This window comes from Halichoerus grypus, chromosome 14 (assembly GCF_964656455.1).
Source record: "Halichoerus grypus chromosome 14, mHalGry1.hap1.1, whole genome shotgun sequence".
NCBI lineage: Eukaryota > Metazoa > Chordata > Mammalia > Carnivora > Phocidae > Halichoerus > Halichoerus grypus.
The window spans coordinates 33,161,662-33,180,619 of NC_135725.1; the positions used below are offsets into that span (position 1 = coordinate 33,161,662).

General features: G+C 36.5%; 1 protein-coding gene across 3 annotated transcripts in view; it reads left to right on the forward strand.

The window, feature by feature from the left end:
- The window catches only part of UHRF2 (ubiquitin like with PHD and ring finger domains 2), a 91,887-nt gene that overhangs the window by 31,763 nt on the left and 41,166 nt on the right, over positions 1-18,958 (forward strand). For all 3 annotated transcript variants that reach the window (XM_078062179.1, XM_036065806.2, XM_078062180.1), the window contains one exon: positions 6,830-7,048. In XM_078062179.1, the coding sequence (XP_077918305.1) occupies positions 6,830-7,048 (219 nt within the window). The remainder of the gene's footprint in view (positions 1-6,829; positions 7,049-18,958) is intronic.

Here is an 18,958-nt window from a genome sequence, read left to right on the forward strand (position 1 = left end):
TTGCATCTGGGGAATACAAGCCAGGAATATGGTGGGCTGGGGCAGGAGACTGCTTGTCCTCATTGTAAGGCTTGAGTATTAACTTTTTGAGTTTTGTACGTATATGGGAAAACTGAAAAAGGATGAGCCTTTTGTTTGGATTTTAACTCGAACCACAAAGCACTCTTACTTATTATAGAAATCTTTAAATTTATTCAGAGGTTGAGAGAACAGTATAATGAACCCATCCCCTAGCTTCAACCATTATGAACTCCTGGCCAATCTTGTTTAAACCAGCATCCCTAAGCACCACTGTATTATTTTGAAGCAAGTCCCAAGCCTTATCTCATTTCAACCAGTAAATGGCCTTAGTAGCCAGGGTGGGTGCACTGCTCCTCCCTTCAAGAAAAAAAAAATTGACCAGCTGCAAGGAATAAACGCAATTAGCTGAAAACTTTTAGCAACAGCACTTTGGAGACCTGCCACAGTGTTTTGAGCCAAGACCACATTCTCCCGGCACCCTCCAACCAGTGAACAAGTGTGGCCTGGCAGTTTCTGCCCACTGTGGAACCCTGTGGTCGATTTCTGTACCATAGCTCACCATTGGACTGGTCCAGACTTTGTCAGAGTTGTACCACATTCTGATGCTTTTCTTGCTCAACCCTCCTCCTTTCTTCGCCTTTCAAAGTGACAGACAGGGGCGCCTGGGTGGCTCAGTTGGTTAAGCGACTGCCTTCGGCTCAGGTCATGATCCTGGAGTCTCGGGATTGAGTCCCACATCGGGCTCCCTGCTCAGCGGGGAGTCTGCTTCTCCCTCTGACCCTCCCCCCTCTCATGCTCTCTCTATCTCATTCTCTCTCTCAAATAAATAAATAAAATCTTTAAAAAAAAAAAAAAAAAGTGACAGACAAACATGGTCTAAGGGCTTTTGCTACCTAGTCCCTATTTTTTATAGGTTCATCTTCATCTTAACATCTCAGAGCATTCAACTGGCAAAATAGCTAAAAGGATTCTTTTTAAAGTGTGTAAGAAAACATATCAGATCTCAGACTGATTTTCTTTAAAAGGTGTTTGTGCAGTGGACCTTAGGCTGGTGTTGAGGACTTAGCTTTCAGGAGGATTCTCCTCATTCTCTGACTTTAAAAAAAAAACCTCACTGTGCCTAACCTGCAAACAGTATTAGTTTGTGCTGAACACCTGCTTCTAGTCCCTAATAAAAATCGTGTATTCTTTACTGAACATCCCTGGTAGATAATATTTCACATGTGTTGTCATAATTTGTTGCTGGAGGATTTAAGCACATTTTGTGTGACTCCACTGAGAGAGGATTCTGAGTTTGTACTTGGTTTCCTTTGATTTTACCCTATGTGCCTTTTTCCTTTGCTGTTTTTTGCTTTGCGTCCTTTCATTGTGGTAAATCATAGCTGTGGAAACAACCATATGCTGCCCTATGAAAAAGAGTCCTGTGAGTTTCCCTAGTAAATCACTGAACCTGGAGATGGTTTTGGAGACCTTAACAAATCAACAAATCCCACATGAAATTTGTAATGATTCATAAATATGAAATAACCAGTCAATAGTCTTGTCTCTTCCAAAAATATATTTAGGTTGTCCAAATACGGATCAAAACCAAGATCTACCCATAACGTTTAATTGATGGGTTAAATCTGTAAGTTGAGACTTAACCTGTTTTTTCCTTCTTGCTAATTTATTTGTGCAAGTGACTGTTTATTCAGTTTTCCCAGAGTCTGGGCTTTACTGATTACATCCCTATTAGTGGTATTTAACTTTTCTCTGTTAATGTTAGTTTCCTGAAAGCTTATAATTCTATCTAGAGGTTTGATTGGATTCAAATTCTTTATCTGATAAGACTAGTTGAGAGATGATGTTTACTTATGTATTGTATAATATGGGGAGACACATAATACCTGCTGCTTTCCTTTTTTGGGAAGGGGATCTTAAGATTCAGTGTTGTCATCCTGGTCCATTTATTGTGAAATTTGCTATTAGCTTTTAATGGTTTAGCAGCCATTAATCTTTACCTAGATCCACTATTTTGTTGTTGCAAAAAGGAGGATGCCTCCTTCTATCTTTCCTTCATTTATTAGCTGTAATTCTTTCATAAAGAACTTTAACAACCAGTTTCATATATAGAAAGATAAATTTGATTCCTGAACTTTTTTTTTTTTTTAAGATTTTTTATTTTATTTTTTGACCGAGAAAGCGAGAGAGGGGACACAAGCGGGGGGAGTGGGAGAGGGAGAAGCAGGCTTCCCGCCGAGCAGGGAGCCTGATGTGGGGCTCGATCCCAGGACCCCGGGATCATGACCTAAGCCGAAGGCAGACGCTTAACGACTGAGCCACCCAGGTGCCCCGATTCCTGAACTTTTTGAGTGTTAAGTTTTTTAGCATCCTCCAAAGGTTGGCCAGTAAGATCTTTATTTTTAAATGTCATTATTAATAGATTTTAACCCCTTTTTTTGAAGTTCTTGGTGCCCAAATCATCCCATCTCTGGCCTGTGGAGGCTCCTTCAAGTTCAGCTTGACATAACCGTTCTTAAGGGCTTCTTTGCATTCAGGTATAGTAGGATGTCCCAAGCCCTTCTATTTCCTGCACATTTCTTCAAGGAGCCCTAGTTCTTATTAGAGATGGTATTTAAAGCACATAGTCTGGGCTGGTCATCGATACTTGTTTAATCATGTTTCTGGGTCTTCTCATTGGACACAGCCAGGAAATACTTAAATATACCATAGGTTTATATTGCTATTTCCAATTAAATTGAGAGTAAGGAGTTATAATTTAATCTCTTTAATCTTCCATTTATTATTTTTTTCTCTTGAAAATCGTGGTTCCTAATAATAACACCGTTGACTTGCCTTATCCTACTCATTGTAGTTTCAGGCTAGGCAGTAGTAATATTTCAAAAAATATGATTATTGAAAAATTGGTTTTGTTTTCTACTTTGTCCTTAGGAAATAACCCTATTTAGGATGTATTGTTAATCTAGTGTTTTTAAGTCACTTGTAATGGTTCCTCCTTATGTAGTTAAGCCACCATGCTTCTATTTTTTTAGGGATTTCTTATATTTTTTTAAATTCTGCTTTGTAATTGTAAAAAACAGTACATGGTTCTATAGGTAAATCTCCCAAACAAGATACATGAAGAGAAACAGAATGTCCATCATGGTTTCTTCTATTTCTTACCTCTTTTTATAGTAACTATATTTATTAGTTTTGGTTTATCCTTCTGTTTTAAAATATAAGCATATATAATTATATATTCACACCCATTTGTATATGTATGTATACATGTGTGTGTGTATTTGTATTTCCATACACACTTATTAGGAAGTAAGTAGCACACTATGAACACTTTGCATCTTGCATTTTTTTGGGTTACCATAGCTCTCCATATAACTCCATTGTAGATATTCTATTCCTTTTTCGTGGGAGCATAGCATTCCATTATGTAATTGCACCATATGCTATTTCAAGTGGTTTTCTCCTGTAGACATTTGATTGTTTGTAGTCCTGCTGTTACAGGTAGTATAGCTATAAATAGCTTTGTGTATGTGTCCTTTCATGGGGATTTTTATTTAATGTTTGGAATGGATTCCTAGAAATGGAATTCCTGGGTCAAAAGGTAAACATAGGCAATTTTGCTGGCTATTTGCTGGGATAGTACTACTTTGTATTTCCATCAACAGTGTATGAGAATACTTGTTTTCCCACAACTTATGAACAGACCATTATCAAACTTTACAAAATATTTTAAGTAGATCTGTGTCTTAGACTTCAGCAAAAGTGTGATGTGGGTTTAAGATGTGATCCTAAAGACAGGGAGCTATGTTAGGCCTTGATGGTAGGCTTAGAGAAATGCAGGTCTTTGTTAAGGGGGTATAGTTACATTAAAGAAATGTTAAAGGTAAAGCATAAGGAGGACTTACTAACTGGATGGAGGCATTATTAGCGGAATCGGGGATAATTCTAAGTTTCTGGGAGTATAAATAGTTTCCTCTAGAGAATACTGAACACCAGATTATGGGATGGGGAATTCTATCTTGGATGCCTTGAATTTGAGGTGCTTCAAAGGTATCTGTTAGAAATGTAGTTGGATATATGAATCGGAAGAAAAAGGGATTATAGTGGAGCTTATGTGTCCCCATTCTGTGTGTTAGGATGTCTGTAGATGAAGATGCCCAGGAAAAGAATAATATTTGAGCACTTGGCATGTTCTTGACTTTGATAAGAATAGTTTTATGTGTCCCTTCCATGTCTGTTTTTATACAGAGCATTGACTTAACATCTCTTTGGCCGAAATTAGAAAAAGTATACTTCATTTTCATGAGTTACCTTCTATAGACTAGTGTATATATGTAGAATATATGTATATATAATTCTGTTATGAAACTATACAAATTTCCAGGGCAAGTATAGCTTAAATTCCCTTGCTCTGATGTATGGGATGATTTATTTTGCCTTATCTCTGATAAACATGATTTTATATACAGTTTTGATATTTTGGTCAAGATTTCTACTTTAAGATATTTTCTTTCTTAGTATCTACTTAGGCAAACTTTGACAAACTTAGGCAAATGGAGAATTTTTTTGCCACTGAAATATGCTTTCTTACTGTATTAAACATACAGATACATAATGTGAAAATTATATTTTGGCATCGTGACATTACAGCTGAGAAAAGAATCTTACTTAAAAGAATAGGTTTCTGTCCTATGTGGTCTTAAGGATATTGAAGCAGGAAACAAGTTCACAAACTTCAAAATTAGAGAAGTCCTAAAAAAAATCTAGTTTAACTTCACTTTATGGGAGAAATGTTGGTTATTTTTGTGACCAAACCAGTGTGAAACAACATGAACGTATAAACACAAGAGTTTGGCTAGAGACCTCTAAATTTAGGTTTGACCGTTAAAAAATGGGATTGAAATGGGAGAAGAGCGGAACCATAGACATGATTTTGTATTTGTCAGTTTCTTTGGGATTATTTCTGTGGGATAATGACAGAATATTAACTGACATTTAACCCATTATGTAGTTTTAAGCACTTTACAAGTCTCATTTTAGTTACGGAAACAACCACATGTGATAACAGTTAACATTAAACTACATTCTACATAAGACAGAGGATTAGTACGGATACAGAGTTTTCCCAAGGATATCCAGTAGTAAGAAGCTAAAATGGGAACTTAAACCCAGCCAGTGAAGACACCAGGATGATAAAGGACTCAAAACCTTTTTATATAAGTTGATGGAAGTCCACTTAAAACATTTTTACTTAGAATATTGAGGGTGGCAGGGACATTTAGACTGTCCAGTATTAGGTCTTTTGTGGACAGAGTGTATAAATTTCTTCTTGGGACTTACTCATAAAATGAGTTTCAAAGCTTATGTTTGATCCAGTATCAAGTATTTTCTCTTCCCTATGTCAGAGCTATATGAAGATAGAATGGCTTTTCTGAGGGTTAAAAGTGCCCCCTTACCACTTACTGTCCAAGCAGAGGTCACATGCTTATTTGGAAGGCTTGTGGTAGAAGGGAGTTATGGCACTAAGAAGGTAAATGGACCAGATCTACTTTGAGGCCCTTTGCTAATCCTGAGATTGTTCTTTTTCAACTAGCTAAAATATGAAGAGACTTTGTTAAATTGGATGATTAACTAAAGATCCCACCCAGGATTTATACCCATTTACTCTAAATGAGTTAGGTATTCTGTGAGAGTCCTACGCTTGCATAGTACTTGGGTTTCTTCAGAAGAACCAAGGCTTTCCTGCTAGAGCTTGCTTCCATCTTTGGACCCACTTATATTTTGAGCAGGCCACTCGGTTAATGGTGAATGGTCTTTTCTTCGTTTCTACCTTGTTAATACTGTCATACTAGGGTATGATACTTATTCTTATACTACACTAGGTTTACCAAACTGGAACATGCTTTTCAGTTACTGACAGGATTTGTGAAAATTGATTGCTGGGCCTCATTCCCAGATTATCTGACTCATTAGATCCGAAGTGGAGCCGAAGAGTTTGCATTTGTAACATGTTCCCAGATGATGTTGATTCTCCTGGTCTGGGGCTCATACTTTGAGAAACACTATTATAGTAGTTTGGCCTACCCCAACAGATTGAGCTTTCCAAGAGTAGGAACCAGATATTACTCATTTCTTTGTCCCCCTACTACCAAGCAATACATAAAGGTAACAGGTCTTAATTTTGTAGCAGCTGTTAGTGTTACATTGCTCTCTTTGGCTTGTTGATAACAGAAGTTAGGCCTAAAATTTAGGAAACTTCTAAAGCTTTAGGTTCAGATCAGGTTTCAGTTTAAGTTAAGCTTACCTTTAGAAGCACAAAATCAAGATTCTGCTAGAATTATTTCACATGGGTCCACTTTTTTTTTCTTTTTTGCCATTACTAGGCTACATGGCTACATGTAAGAACTAGAATTTCGCCTCTCTTCCTGGAAAAATGGAGGTTATTGAAACGTACTGAAATGTACTAAGTTCATGTTCTGTGTGTAAAACAAACAGCAGATCTCAATGAACTGATTCCCAAGTTCAAGAACAGGTCAGCACCTGTTAAAAGTAGTTTTGAAGCTTAGGTCAAGAAGATTTAGAGCAAGAAGAGCTTGTGTTTTTTTACCTACTCCTACCCCTTAAGCTAGCAAAGAATGTCTTAATAAAATGTTAGCAAGAACTGTTTATTCTGGCAGTTACAATCATGGAAAAATACCATTTAAGTGAAATTCAGAAATGATTGTTTTTATGTATGTTGCATATACTTTTAGTCTTTGGTAGTAATCATAAGCAGCATTCTATGATTCTTCTCTTTTTCTCTCCTCAGATACCCAGAAAGTGGTACGGTAGAAATAAATGTCAAGGATCTTCGACCACGAGCTAGAACCAATTTGAAATGGAATGAACTAAATGTTGGTGATGTGGTAATGGTTAATTACTCTGTAGAAAATCCTGGTAATAGAGGATTTTGGTTTGATGCAGAAATTACCGCATTGAAGACAATCTCAAGGACCAAAAAAGAACTTCGTGTGAATATTATCTTAGGGTAAGATTACTTATACTGGGGGCGCTTGGGTGGCTCAGTCAGTTAAGTGGCTGCCTTCAGCTCTGGTCATGATCCCAGCATCCTGGGATCGAGCCCCTCATCGGGCTACTTGCTCAGAGGAGAGCCTGCTTCTCCCTCTCCCTCTGCCTGCCTGCCGCAACCCCTGCTTGTGCTCTCTCTCTCTCTCACTGTGTCAAATAAATAAATAAAAAATCTTAAAAAAAAAAAAAAAGATTACTTAACCCTGATGCCCTTTAGCTACTGAAGTAATCAAGGAATGTAATTTTTAGGTATTACGCACATGTTCCTTAGTGAAAAAAAAAAAAAAAAAAGGAATCTATGAAAGTTAGAAATTTATATACTAAAGGAGAACTTTTTAATATAAATTCTTGAGATTTTTTTTAGTAAGGATGTTCCTTAAATGTCCATCACTGCTTTAAGGCTGGAGATATTATTTGAAAGCATTTTGGAAGTAACTGAATATTTTATTTGAGAAATCCTTGCTTACCTCACAGGATTCTTACAGGTAATATACAAAAGCATTTCAGTAGCTGTGGTGGTTATGAGGATCTATGTTGATATAGTAGCAGTGAATAGCAACCTAACCAGCTGTCTGCTGTACTTGTAAGACTAGCTGAAATTTTCCTTTATAGTAATTTTCTTCATTTTACAGAATTTAACAAGCTTAATAAAGAGAATTCAAAATGTAAATTGTCACCCAAAATGCCAAATTGCTCCACTATTTCCATCATTAATTCTTTAAGAAATATTTTGGTGTTGGGGCGCCTGGGTGGCTAAGTCAGTTGAGCGTCTGCCTTCGGCTCAGGTCATGATCCCAGGGTCCTGGGATCGAGTCCTGTGTCGGGCTCCCTGCTCAGCAGGGAGCCTGCTTCTCCTTCTGCCTGCCGTTCCCCCTGCTCGTGCTGTCTGTCTCTCTGACAAATAAATAAAATTTTAAAAAATATATTTTGGTGTTTCACTCAAGTGATAAAGTACCATGCATTGTTTCACAGCTACTTTTTTACACATAGGAAAATATTATCACCATCTTTCTGTGTCCGGTTCCTTTGAATAGAGTTTATTGGATGAACAGTCACTAATTTACTTTCTTAGAAGTCTGTTAAACTGTTTCTAGTTGTGGGGTGCCTGGGTGGCTCAGTCGGTTGAGAGTCTACCTTTGGCTTAGGTCATAATCCCAGGGTCCTGGGATCAAGCCCCGCATCGGTCTCCCTGCTCAGCAGGGAGCCTGCTTCACCCCTGCCATTCCCCCTGCTTGTGCTTGCTCCCCGCCTTCTCTCGCTATCAAATAAATAAAATCTTAAAAACAAAAAACAAAAAACTGTTTCTAGTCCTTATAATATTTAACAATATCAATATATGTATTTTGTGCTTTTGTGCTTTGCTTTTTTTTTTTTTTTTTTTTTTTTAAGAATGAATTCTTATAAATACATTTTTGTTGAGCATTGAGGATTCTGGAATGATCCTGGCAGTTGTGTATATGTGTGTGTGTATAGGAAGCAGCCACACTAAGATTCTTGTCAAGTTCTGATTGACAGGATTATTATGTTACATGTAATATATTGGATAGATATATAATATGGATTATATATGTTAAATATAATGAATACATTATAACAAATCTGAGATTAAGCATCTGCTTATGATTAATAATACAAAGTAGGGGTCAGTAAACTACAGCCTACTGGCTGCATGATTTTATGAAAATAGTTACTGGAACATAGTAATGCCCTCCATTTACACATTATCTATGGCTGTTTTTGTATTCAACATTGTTCAGTGGTTGCAACTGAGACTCCCTGGCTTGCAAACCTAAACTATTTACTCTCTGGCCCTTCATGGAAAAAGTTTGCTGACTCCTAAGATAAAAAGAATGTTGTGAGGTGCTGAAAAAAGCTTATATTTTAGAAAACAGTTTCAGAACTTTCTACAAATAGTGTGATTCTGTTGCCAAGTACGGATGCAACTCAGACTTCTAAGCAAATTGAAATTTGGGTAAGGATACAAATCATGAAGAAAAGGAAAAGGCCTGTACATAAATGGGTTATATAGGGAACCTTGTAATGTGTTTGAGTGTAAGAAGTACAAAACAGCACATGTATACAATAGGAGGAGATGACAGTACTCATAGCATAGAGTTAAAAAAAAAAAATAGCTTACTATTTAAAAAATTTTCCCTGAGTGATTCTGAAATAGTTAGAGTGGAGCACCCTGGCTTTAGGGACTAGAACTAAGATTGAGTGGAAATTATAGATAGGCAAATAGAGACCAATTATGTGATAGCTGTCCCAGCAGTAAAACACACTGTCCTGTAAAGTATTATGTTCTCTGTGCTTTAAGTTTTTACTAAATATGTTAGGAACATAAGAGTTTAAAAAAGAGTCATTGTGGCATGTGGCTGTGGATAAGAATTTTTTTTTCATGGTTAGAAATCTTTTTACTGGAAAGAGTGGATAAATAGAAGGAAGGTCTAAATGTATTCTGCTGTTCACAGTTTTGGGCTGTTACAAACTGCTGTGTTCATGCTGTGACATCCTACCTGTGTTCTGGTGCTTATGTGCATTAGTTTTTGTAGGGTGCATCTTGCCTAGAAGTAGAATTGCTGGGTTGTAGAACTGCACATTTTGACTTGAATAAATAGGACCAAATATTTAAGTGGCTGTGTCAGATTACACTTCCACAGCAGTATTAGAGGTCCCATTGCTCTGCATTCTCATCCACACTTAATTTTGTCACATTTGAATTTTTGCTAATCAGAGGGGTATATAATAAAATAGTATATCATTATGGTTTTGATTTGCATTTCCTTGATACCAGTGAGATTGACAGCCTTATGTTCGTTGGCAATTTAGGTACCTTTTGTGAGGACCCTGTTCCAAACATTACTGTTCTGTTGTTAGTCTGTATTACTGATTTTTTTTTTATTATGAAGACTTGACCATTTTAGTTCTGTGTAGAGAAAATATTTTCGCTTTTATAGCTTTTCTCATGTTTTGAATAATAGTATTAATTTTAACTAGCTTATTAAATTTTTTCCCCTGATGTTTATGCTTTCTGTATCTTAAGAAACCTTCTGGGGTTTGGGCAGGGAGTGGGGGATATGGGTGAAGGTGGTCAAAAGGTACAAATTTACAGTTCCAGGGATATGTACAGCATGGTAACTGTAGTTAGCAGTACTGTATTGTATATTTGAAAGTTGCTTAGAGTACTTAAAAGTTCTCATAACCAAAAGAAATAACTATCTGAGGTGATGGAAGTTAACTTGTTGTGGAAATCATTTGTCAGTATATACATCTATCAAATCATTGTTTTACACCTTAAACTTACACAGTGTATGTCTGTTATATCTCAGTAAAACTATTAGACCTCAGTAAAACATGGAGTGGGCAGGGGAGAAACTTTTCCTACCCAAAATACATTAAGACACTCTCCATTATTAAAAAAGCTTTGTGGTTTTACCTTTCCTTGGTAGATCTTTAATCCATTTGAAGTAGGTTTTGATGTAAGGGTTGGACTTACCTTGATATATATGGATAATCATTTTTCCTGACATTGCTTATTAAAAAGCTCTTTTTCCCCTCTCTGGTCTTCAGTATCACCTCATATCAAATATGTAATTTGATGCATCCATCTGATTTCCATTCTGTACCATTGGTCTATTTTGTGTATCCTAATATCAGTTCCACATTTTAATGATATGACAGAACGGGGCTTCCTACCTTGCTCTTCAGTAGTTCTCTGTTTTCTTAGGTCTTTGTGCTTTCACTTGAGTTTTCCAAGTCATCTTGGTAATTTAAACATAACCATTGGGAATTTAATACGTATTGTGTTGACCCTAATCCAGGAATGTGCTTTTTCTCCATTTATTTAGGTCTTTAATGTGTTTTTCTCCTATTTTTATTAGGTTGAACCATATAACATGTTTTTATAGGTTCAAAATAATTGAGTGATGGCAATTATATGGTAGAACCTGATTTAATACTCTCCAGAGATCTGATCTTATATGAGTCTGTTATCCTTATTTAACTTTAAGTACTACTTATTGTTCCTATAAATGCTATATATATGTATACTTTTTGTCACTGGTATATAAGTAACCTTTGATTTTTGGATCTAGTAGCCTTACTAAATTTACTAGTTTTAATTTACATGTAGATTTTTTGGGAATTTTTATGATTATAATCATCTATGAATTATGACATTTTTGTCTTTTAATCGTTTTTATTCACCAGCCGCCCTTTAGTACGTTGTTGAAAGGATGTGGTGATAACAGGCATCTTTTTTCTCCTTCATCTCTAAGAAAAACTTCTCAAAATTTCACCAATAACTATAGTATTTGACATAGGCATTTTGTGGATATGCTATCCTGGATTTGCATTGACAATATTTTGTGTGGAATTTTTGCATTTGTGTTAATGAGTAAAATTTGCATGTTAGTTTTTCCTAACTAGCTGTCCTTCACAAATTATTCAGGTTTTATAAAATAATTAGAATATTCTTTGTCTTATGGTGAAGTTTTGTGTCCTTTTCTTGACTGTTTGGTAGAACTTCTCAGTAAAGCCCTCTGGGGCTGAGCTTTCTTTGTGGGAAGGATTTTTATGATTGGCTCAATTTCTGTAATGATAGGGAGACTCTGATTTTTCTATTTCTTGAAATAAAATTTTATTTTTTAGGAACTTGATTTTACCTAAATTTTATTTATTGTCATAAATAAAATTTGTCATAAGTTTAACCTCATCTTTTAATGTGCAGTCTTTATTGTGATGTTCCCTTTTTTTATTCCTGAGTTTAGTTGGTGACTTTTTAATCTGTCCCACCAGAGGCTTATGAATTTTATTAGGCTTTTACAGATAACGAAACTTCAGCTTTGTGATACACTATTATATTGAAGGTACAAAAGGAGAAATATAGGACATTGTTTTTTAATCTATCTTGGGTATTTGATAAGGGAACTTGCAGTTAAAGTTTATGCTTGTTTCTATTTTTTTTTTTTTTTTTTAAAGATTTCATCTATTTATTTGTCAGAGAGAGAGGGCAGGGGCACAAGCAGGGGGAGCTGCAGGCAGAGGGAGAAGTGGGCTCCTTGCTCAGCGGGGAGCCCGATGTAGGACTCAATCCCAGGGCCCTGGGATCATGACCTGAGCCGAAGGCAGATGCTTAACCCCTGACCCACCGAGGCGTCCATCTATTTTAAATTTGTGAGTACCAAAAAGTGAATATGCTTAAACTGTCTAGTGATCAAATTCTATTTTTAGTATCATTTTCTGTTTCTATTTTAGCTTTGAAGAAAATTCAGAACAAAAGTTTGTGGAGTTTAAATCCATTTTTCATAATACTTCAGTTACTGTTATGCATATTGCATTGATTACCACATGAAGTTATACTAGTTTAGATATTTATAAGTAGAATTTGAATTCTATAACAAAATAATTTATCTAAAGCTGAAACTAAACTATGGAGGTACTTTATTTTCAGTGTCATTTTTTATAGGGCTTTATTTACTAAATTTTATCTATACTCATTTGTCATCAAACCTCTTTAATGATATTTTTAATATTCTTATACAGTATAACTTTGGTGTCCATTATCAAGTTATAAATCAAAACTCACTGTATTTTAACCATATGGGCCTCCTTGTGGTGCTTAATCATCTATGTAAACATATTTCTGCTTCAGAGCCTTTGCATTTGCTATTCCCTCTGCCTGTTCTGCCCCACACAGACACTCATTTGGCTTGCTCTGTCTCTTGTCTCAGTTCTTTGTTCAGACATCACTTCAAAAGACATCTTTCTTGAATGTGGTATATAAAATTATACGTGCACATGCCATGCATAGATTCCTTGAATCCTTATTTTTCTTTATAGTATTGATTATCATCTGATATTTGTGTCTACTTGTAGTAGTTTCCTATTCTTGCTGCAATAAATTACCACAAACTTAGTGGCTTAAGCAGTATAAATTACCATTTTACAGTTCTGTAAGTCAGAAGTTTTGTATGGATTTCACTGGGCTAAAAGTGTCAGCAAAGATGTGTTACTTTTTGGGGACTCTAAAAGGAGAATCTATTTCCTTGCCTTTTTCAGATTTTAGAGGCCCCCACTGCCCACTTCCTCCCTTTTTAACATTACATATCTGACTCTTCTACTTTTAAGTTCCCTTGTAATTACTTTGGGCCTACCTGCATAATCCTGTTTCAAGGTCATTAACTGAATCATGTCTACAAAGTCCCTTTTGCCATGTAACATAATATTCACATGTTCCCACACTTAGGACCTAGACATCTTGGCACCCATTTATTCTGTCATACTACTGAAACGTTAATGCCCTGGTTTTTGTTGGCTACTGTGTGCCAGGCCCTGTTGTAGGAACAAGTTATAATGAGTAGTCAGTAAATAGAATATTTCACAGAATCTTAGATTAACAGGTTTTTTTTTTTTTAATTTTAACATCTCAAAATGTACCTTAAAATTGCTATTGGAACGAAGTTGGGTTCTTTTCATAGATTTGAGTTTGCTTCTGCTAGGTACTGTGGAGTACCATCTAACTTAAAATTCTCTGAGCTTCTTTAGACCACATTCTTTAGTATGAATTCATATCTGCAAAACGGCATGAATCATACCTTTGTGGTTCAATTCTTGGGATACTTTTCCTCCTTTTACTTAGTGATAATATTGAAATAGGCATGTTTGTTTTCTGTCTCTACATGCAAGGTGGTTTATTTACCATTTATCTTATTAAACTGTGAGAAGAACCATTTGGTAGCCTAGCTTTATTTGAGGGTCCTTCTTAGACACCTCAGACTTTTTTCTTTCTTATAATTTCATAAAATGGTGTGTTTTTTAGTTGTTGGCTTCCATCTAGAGTACCACCTTTGGGGGTGGTTCTTAGACTACCCCATTGCAGGCCAATTTCTTTTTTGGTACTACATAAAATAATGCATTTTACAGTTGTTGGTTTATTAGATTCAATTGAAATATACTATTGAGGGAATATTCATGTTTTTTGGTGTGATTTATGCTTCATCAGCTTTGCGCAGAGGAAATGGGTGTGGTAGGCCTTCAACTAAAATGATAAATGATTGAAAAAGTGATTCTAGTTTTGAAACTGTTTTTGTGATATTTATTGAAGCACCTAATGAAATACATGGAAGGTTTCTGTTTCCAGGTAGGATGGAATAGCTGGCAGTAATTAGCATTTTTACTTGAAACATCTAGATCCAGATCAAATACCATTATCATCTGTTTGAAGGCAACAGAGAGGCAAGTAGAACTACCAGTGCCTAGGACTCTGGAATGGGAAGAACCTTAGAAGGCAGTTGGTTTTTGTAGTTGCTTTTTGCCCTGGGAACTTTGCTAATTATGGATGCAAAGCAGATCTAATTGAAAGCAACTGGGGGCATGGTGGAGACAGAAATCAGAGCTTTGGGCAGATAATGGGGATGGCCTGTTTTCCTCACACGACTTTTGCTAAATACTGAGGTTTGCTGGGCAAGAGGCTAAAAATGTAAGTAAACGCACAGTGGAATTTTCAGCAGTCTTAGAAGGCAAACATGGATTTTGGGATCACTGGTGGAATGGTCCCACAGAGTATACAAAAGGCTCTTAGTTGAAAACTGTGGATGGCTAAGACAAATATGTAGACTAAATCTAACCAAGACTATAAACAAGCCTTGCCTCAACATAGTTGCTGAATGAATGTTAAACTAACACAGTATCTCCCGAGCAGAAGGAAGATTGCCCCCTCCTTATGGTACAGAAACATCTGAAGCCTCCTCTAATGTTTTATATTTATTTATAATGTTGAATTCTTAGGTTTGATAACATCTTTATTTTGTCTTCATTTTTTGTAACCTGTTTTCACTAGAAATGTATTTCTAAATTGAGAATTTTTTTATCTGTGTTTTCAGATGCTGTTCCATTGTATTCTAGCTTATGTTGTATCTGATGAAAACTCAGCTCATGTTCCCTCTGTTTTTATATTTAGTTTTCAGCAGCATTATTGCAGTATGCCACTGTGTTTTCTTTATATTTATCCTGCCATGAACCCAGAAACACTACCAAAAGACAGGGTCACATAATCAAAAACCAGAAGAAAAACCAACAGTAAAAATGAAGCTGATCTTGGGGCGCGTGGGTGGCGCAGTCGGTTAAGCGTCTGCCTTCTACTCAGGTCATGGTCCCAGGGTCCTAGAATCGAGTCCCGCATCGGGCTCCCTGCTCAGCGGGGAGTCTGTTTCTCCCTCTGCCACTGCTCCTGCGTGCACTCTCTCTGCCTCTCTCTCAAATAAAGTCTATTAAAAAAAAAAAAATGCTGATCTTGATAATTCAAGTTCTCAGGGATTTTAGAATAATTATGATTAAAATACTCAAGAAAATAAATGAGAAGATGGAGAATTTCACCTGAGAATTGGAATCTATAATCACATTGAATCTATGAAATCACTGTAGAACTGAAAAATACAGTATCTGAAACTAAGACTTCATTAGATTGACTTAATAGCACTAGATAGGAGTAGTGAACTCAAAGGCAAGTCAGTGAAAAATTTGGATAAATTGAAACAGAAATTTGGAAAATTTTGGATAAATTGAAATGGGAAAAAATAGAAATATAGAAAAGACTGTTGGACATATGGGACCTGGTAAAAGGTATGCATTACGTCTACTTGTAGTTCCCAAAAGAAGAGAAGGGTGAAAACAATATTTGAAAATATAATAGCTAGAATTTTCAAAAGCGAGAAAATACCAGCCCGGAATTAAGTCCTGTGAATCCTAAGCAGGATAAATATAAAGAAAGCACGGTGGCATATTGCAGTAATGCTGCTCAAATCTAAAGATAAAAACAAAAGGAATAGGAGCTGAGTTTTCATCAGAAATAACAGCTCTAGAACACAATGGAACTGCATTTGAAAACACTGCTAAAAAATTCTCAACTTGGGGGGGCACCTGGGTGGCTCAGTTGTTAAGCGTCTGCCTTCGGCTCAGGTCATGATCCTAGGGTCCTGGGATTGAGCCCCGCATCGGGCTCCCTGCTCCGCGGGAAGCCTGCTTCTCCCTCTCCCACTCCCCCTGCTTGTGTTCCCTCTCTCGCTGTGTCTCCCTCTCTCTCTGTCAAATAAATAAATCTTTAAAAAAATAAAAATAAAAAATTCTCAACTTAGAAATACATTTCTAATGAAAATAGATTACAAAAAAATGAAGCCAAGATAATATCAAACCAAACCCAAGAATTCAGTACCAATAGACCTATACTATTACTAAAGGGTTGTGTAAGCAGAAGGAAGGTGATCTCAGAAACATGGAAATACAGGAAGAAATTAAAGAACAGAGGAAGGGTAACTATATGAGCAAGTACAGACTATTCACAACACTAGTGAAGTTTATGTGTAGAATAAAGTGCATGACAACAGTGCAAAAGATGGGAGTTGATAAATGAAGCTGTGAAATTCTGATCAAGGAAGTGAAGTAAAACTTTGATTTCTTGGGTTTATTTACATGGTATATTCTCTAAGAACCACTAAATTATTTTAATAAAATTATTAAATATATAATTTTAATATAACTAAATAGAATTTTAATAATTATAGTTAAACTAAGGGACGCCTGGGTGGCTCAGTAGGTTGAGCGTCTGCCTTCGGCTCAGGTTGTGATCTGAGGGTCCTGGGATCAAGTTCCATGCTGGGCTCCTTGCTCAGCGGGAGCCTGCTTCTCCTTCTGCCTGCTGCTCCCCCGCTTGTGCTCGCTGTCTCGCGCACACGCTCTCTCTCTGACAAATATTTTTTTTAAAAAGGTAGATAAAATGGAAAACAGTAAAATGGTAGAAACAAAGCCAAATATGTCAGCCATTTATATTAACTAAATGTGAGCTTGATTTTATGGTTAAAGATGAACAGGATTAAAACAAAAACAAAACCCATATGCTGCTTATAGGAAAGATTCTTTAAATATGAAGTCACACAAGTTGAAATTACAAAAATGGATGGGATTCCAGGTAGATGACAACAGCATAGATTTTTTAATCTCCCTAGATGTCCTTTTACAAACATACAGAACAACTAAAATATCTAATTCAAAATTCATGGGCAATATCTATAACCATTCAAGGTGTTGTGGCATCCCCTAAAAAAAAAAACAAGATAGCTGGTGGGATAAATAACTGAAAGCTACAAGATCAGTGTTGTATCGGTAGCTGTGCAGGAGGTGGGAAAGGGTAACTACAGGTGTATGATGGACCCAAGAACTCTGAAATAAAACTAGTTCAGCAAACTGTTTTGAGAAGAGCAGCTTGGTGGCCATTTCTCAAAATGACCCCCAGTGTTTCCCGCTTCCTGGTATTCATTCACACCTTACATAGTTCCCTCCCACATTTTACTTAGGGTTACTTTTGTGCCCAGTAGAATATGGCAGGAGTGATGGTTTACCACTTCCAAGATTCGGTTATAAAAACATTGAAGCTTCCATTTTGGGCTCTCTCAGATCACTTCCTTTGGGGGAAGCCAGCTGCTGTGTTGTGAGGATTCATACATCCCGGTGGTCTTGCCCTAGTTGAGCCTTTAGATGAGACTGCGACTCTGGTCAACAGCTTGACTGAAACTTTGCAAGATTTTGAGCCAGAACTACCCAGCTCTGCTGCTCCCCAAATCCTGATTCGCAGAAACTGTGAGGTAATTTTTGTCTTAAGCTGCTAGTTTTAAGGTGATTTGTTATATGACAACAGGAGTAATACAGCAACTGAAGCTAGAAGGGGTATGCACACCAGTTTAGATGAGTACAAGCAGTTTGTAATAATAAGATTTTGAAGGGATTAGTGACCAGCAAGCTCTCAAAATTATCTAGCTAAAACTGTTCCAGGACAAAGCCCCATACAGAAAAACTACTGGAAATACATTCCAAACTGGGTAGGATAGGGACAATAAAGACAAAAAGAAAAAAGATTCAGTTAAAAATAGGGAAGGAGAATAGAGCCAGGAGATTTAAGAAAGTAAGCTTCCATAGTACCTTTTTAAAATAATTTGAGACTTCATTTACATACAACAGTATGTATTATATATTTTTTGTACTATATATTAAGTGAATGTTAGCAAGTGTGTATACCCATGCCACCACTGTAATCAAGATTAATAGAAGGTTTTCATCCCCCCAAAAAGTTCTTACGGGCTCCTTTAGATATCTCCAGTACCCTCAGCCTTGGCCCCAGACAACTACTCATTTGCTTTTTGTCGGATTAGATTTTAGTTGCTATAGTTTTGAATGCTTCTCCAAAAAATAACAATTAAAAAAAGTGAGTTCTATGGAACTCTATAGCTGTGAGCTAATAAAGCTAAGTGAAATTATACCCTCCAGAGGTTCAATACATTTAATTTTCTTTAAAAAGGCATTGATGTCAAATTACATATTAAAAGAAAAAGGAAAAAAATGTAACGTTGTTATCCTCCTTCCTTTTAAGGAAAGTATTCCAGAAAGACATGCATGAGTCAAGAAAAGATGAACCAAGGATTTTAAGTCTAGCCAAACTGGCCTTCAGAATAAAGGCTGGAAACAAACTGTCATTACCTTGGAAGAACTAGGGGAGCTATTCTCATGAACACTTCCTGGAGAATGTTGTAGAGAACTAGCTTCAGGTCATCAGGATGACTGAAGAAAATTTGACATAAAGAGCAGTGATAAACATTAAAAATATTTTTAAATTTGGGGACACCTGGGTGGCTCAGTCGGTTAAGTGTCTGCCCTCAGCTCAGGTCATGATCCCAGGGTGCTGGGATCGAGTCCCATATTGGGCTCCCTGCTCAGTAGGGAGTCTGCTTCTCTATCCACCTGCTGCTTCCCTGCTTGTGCTCGCTTGCACTCTCTCTGACAAATAAAAAAAACCTTAAAATATTTTTACGTTTAGAAGTTA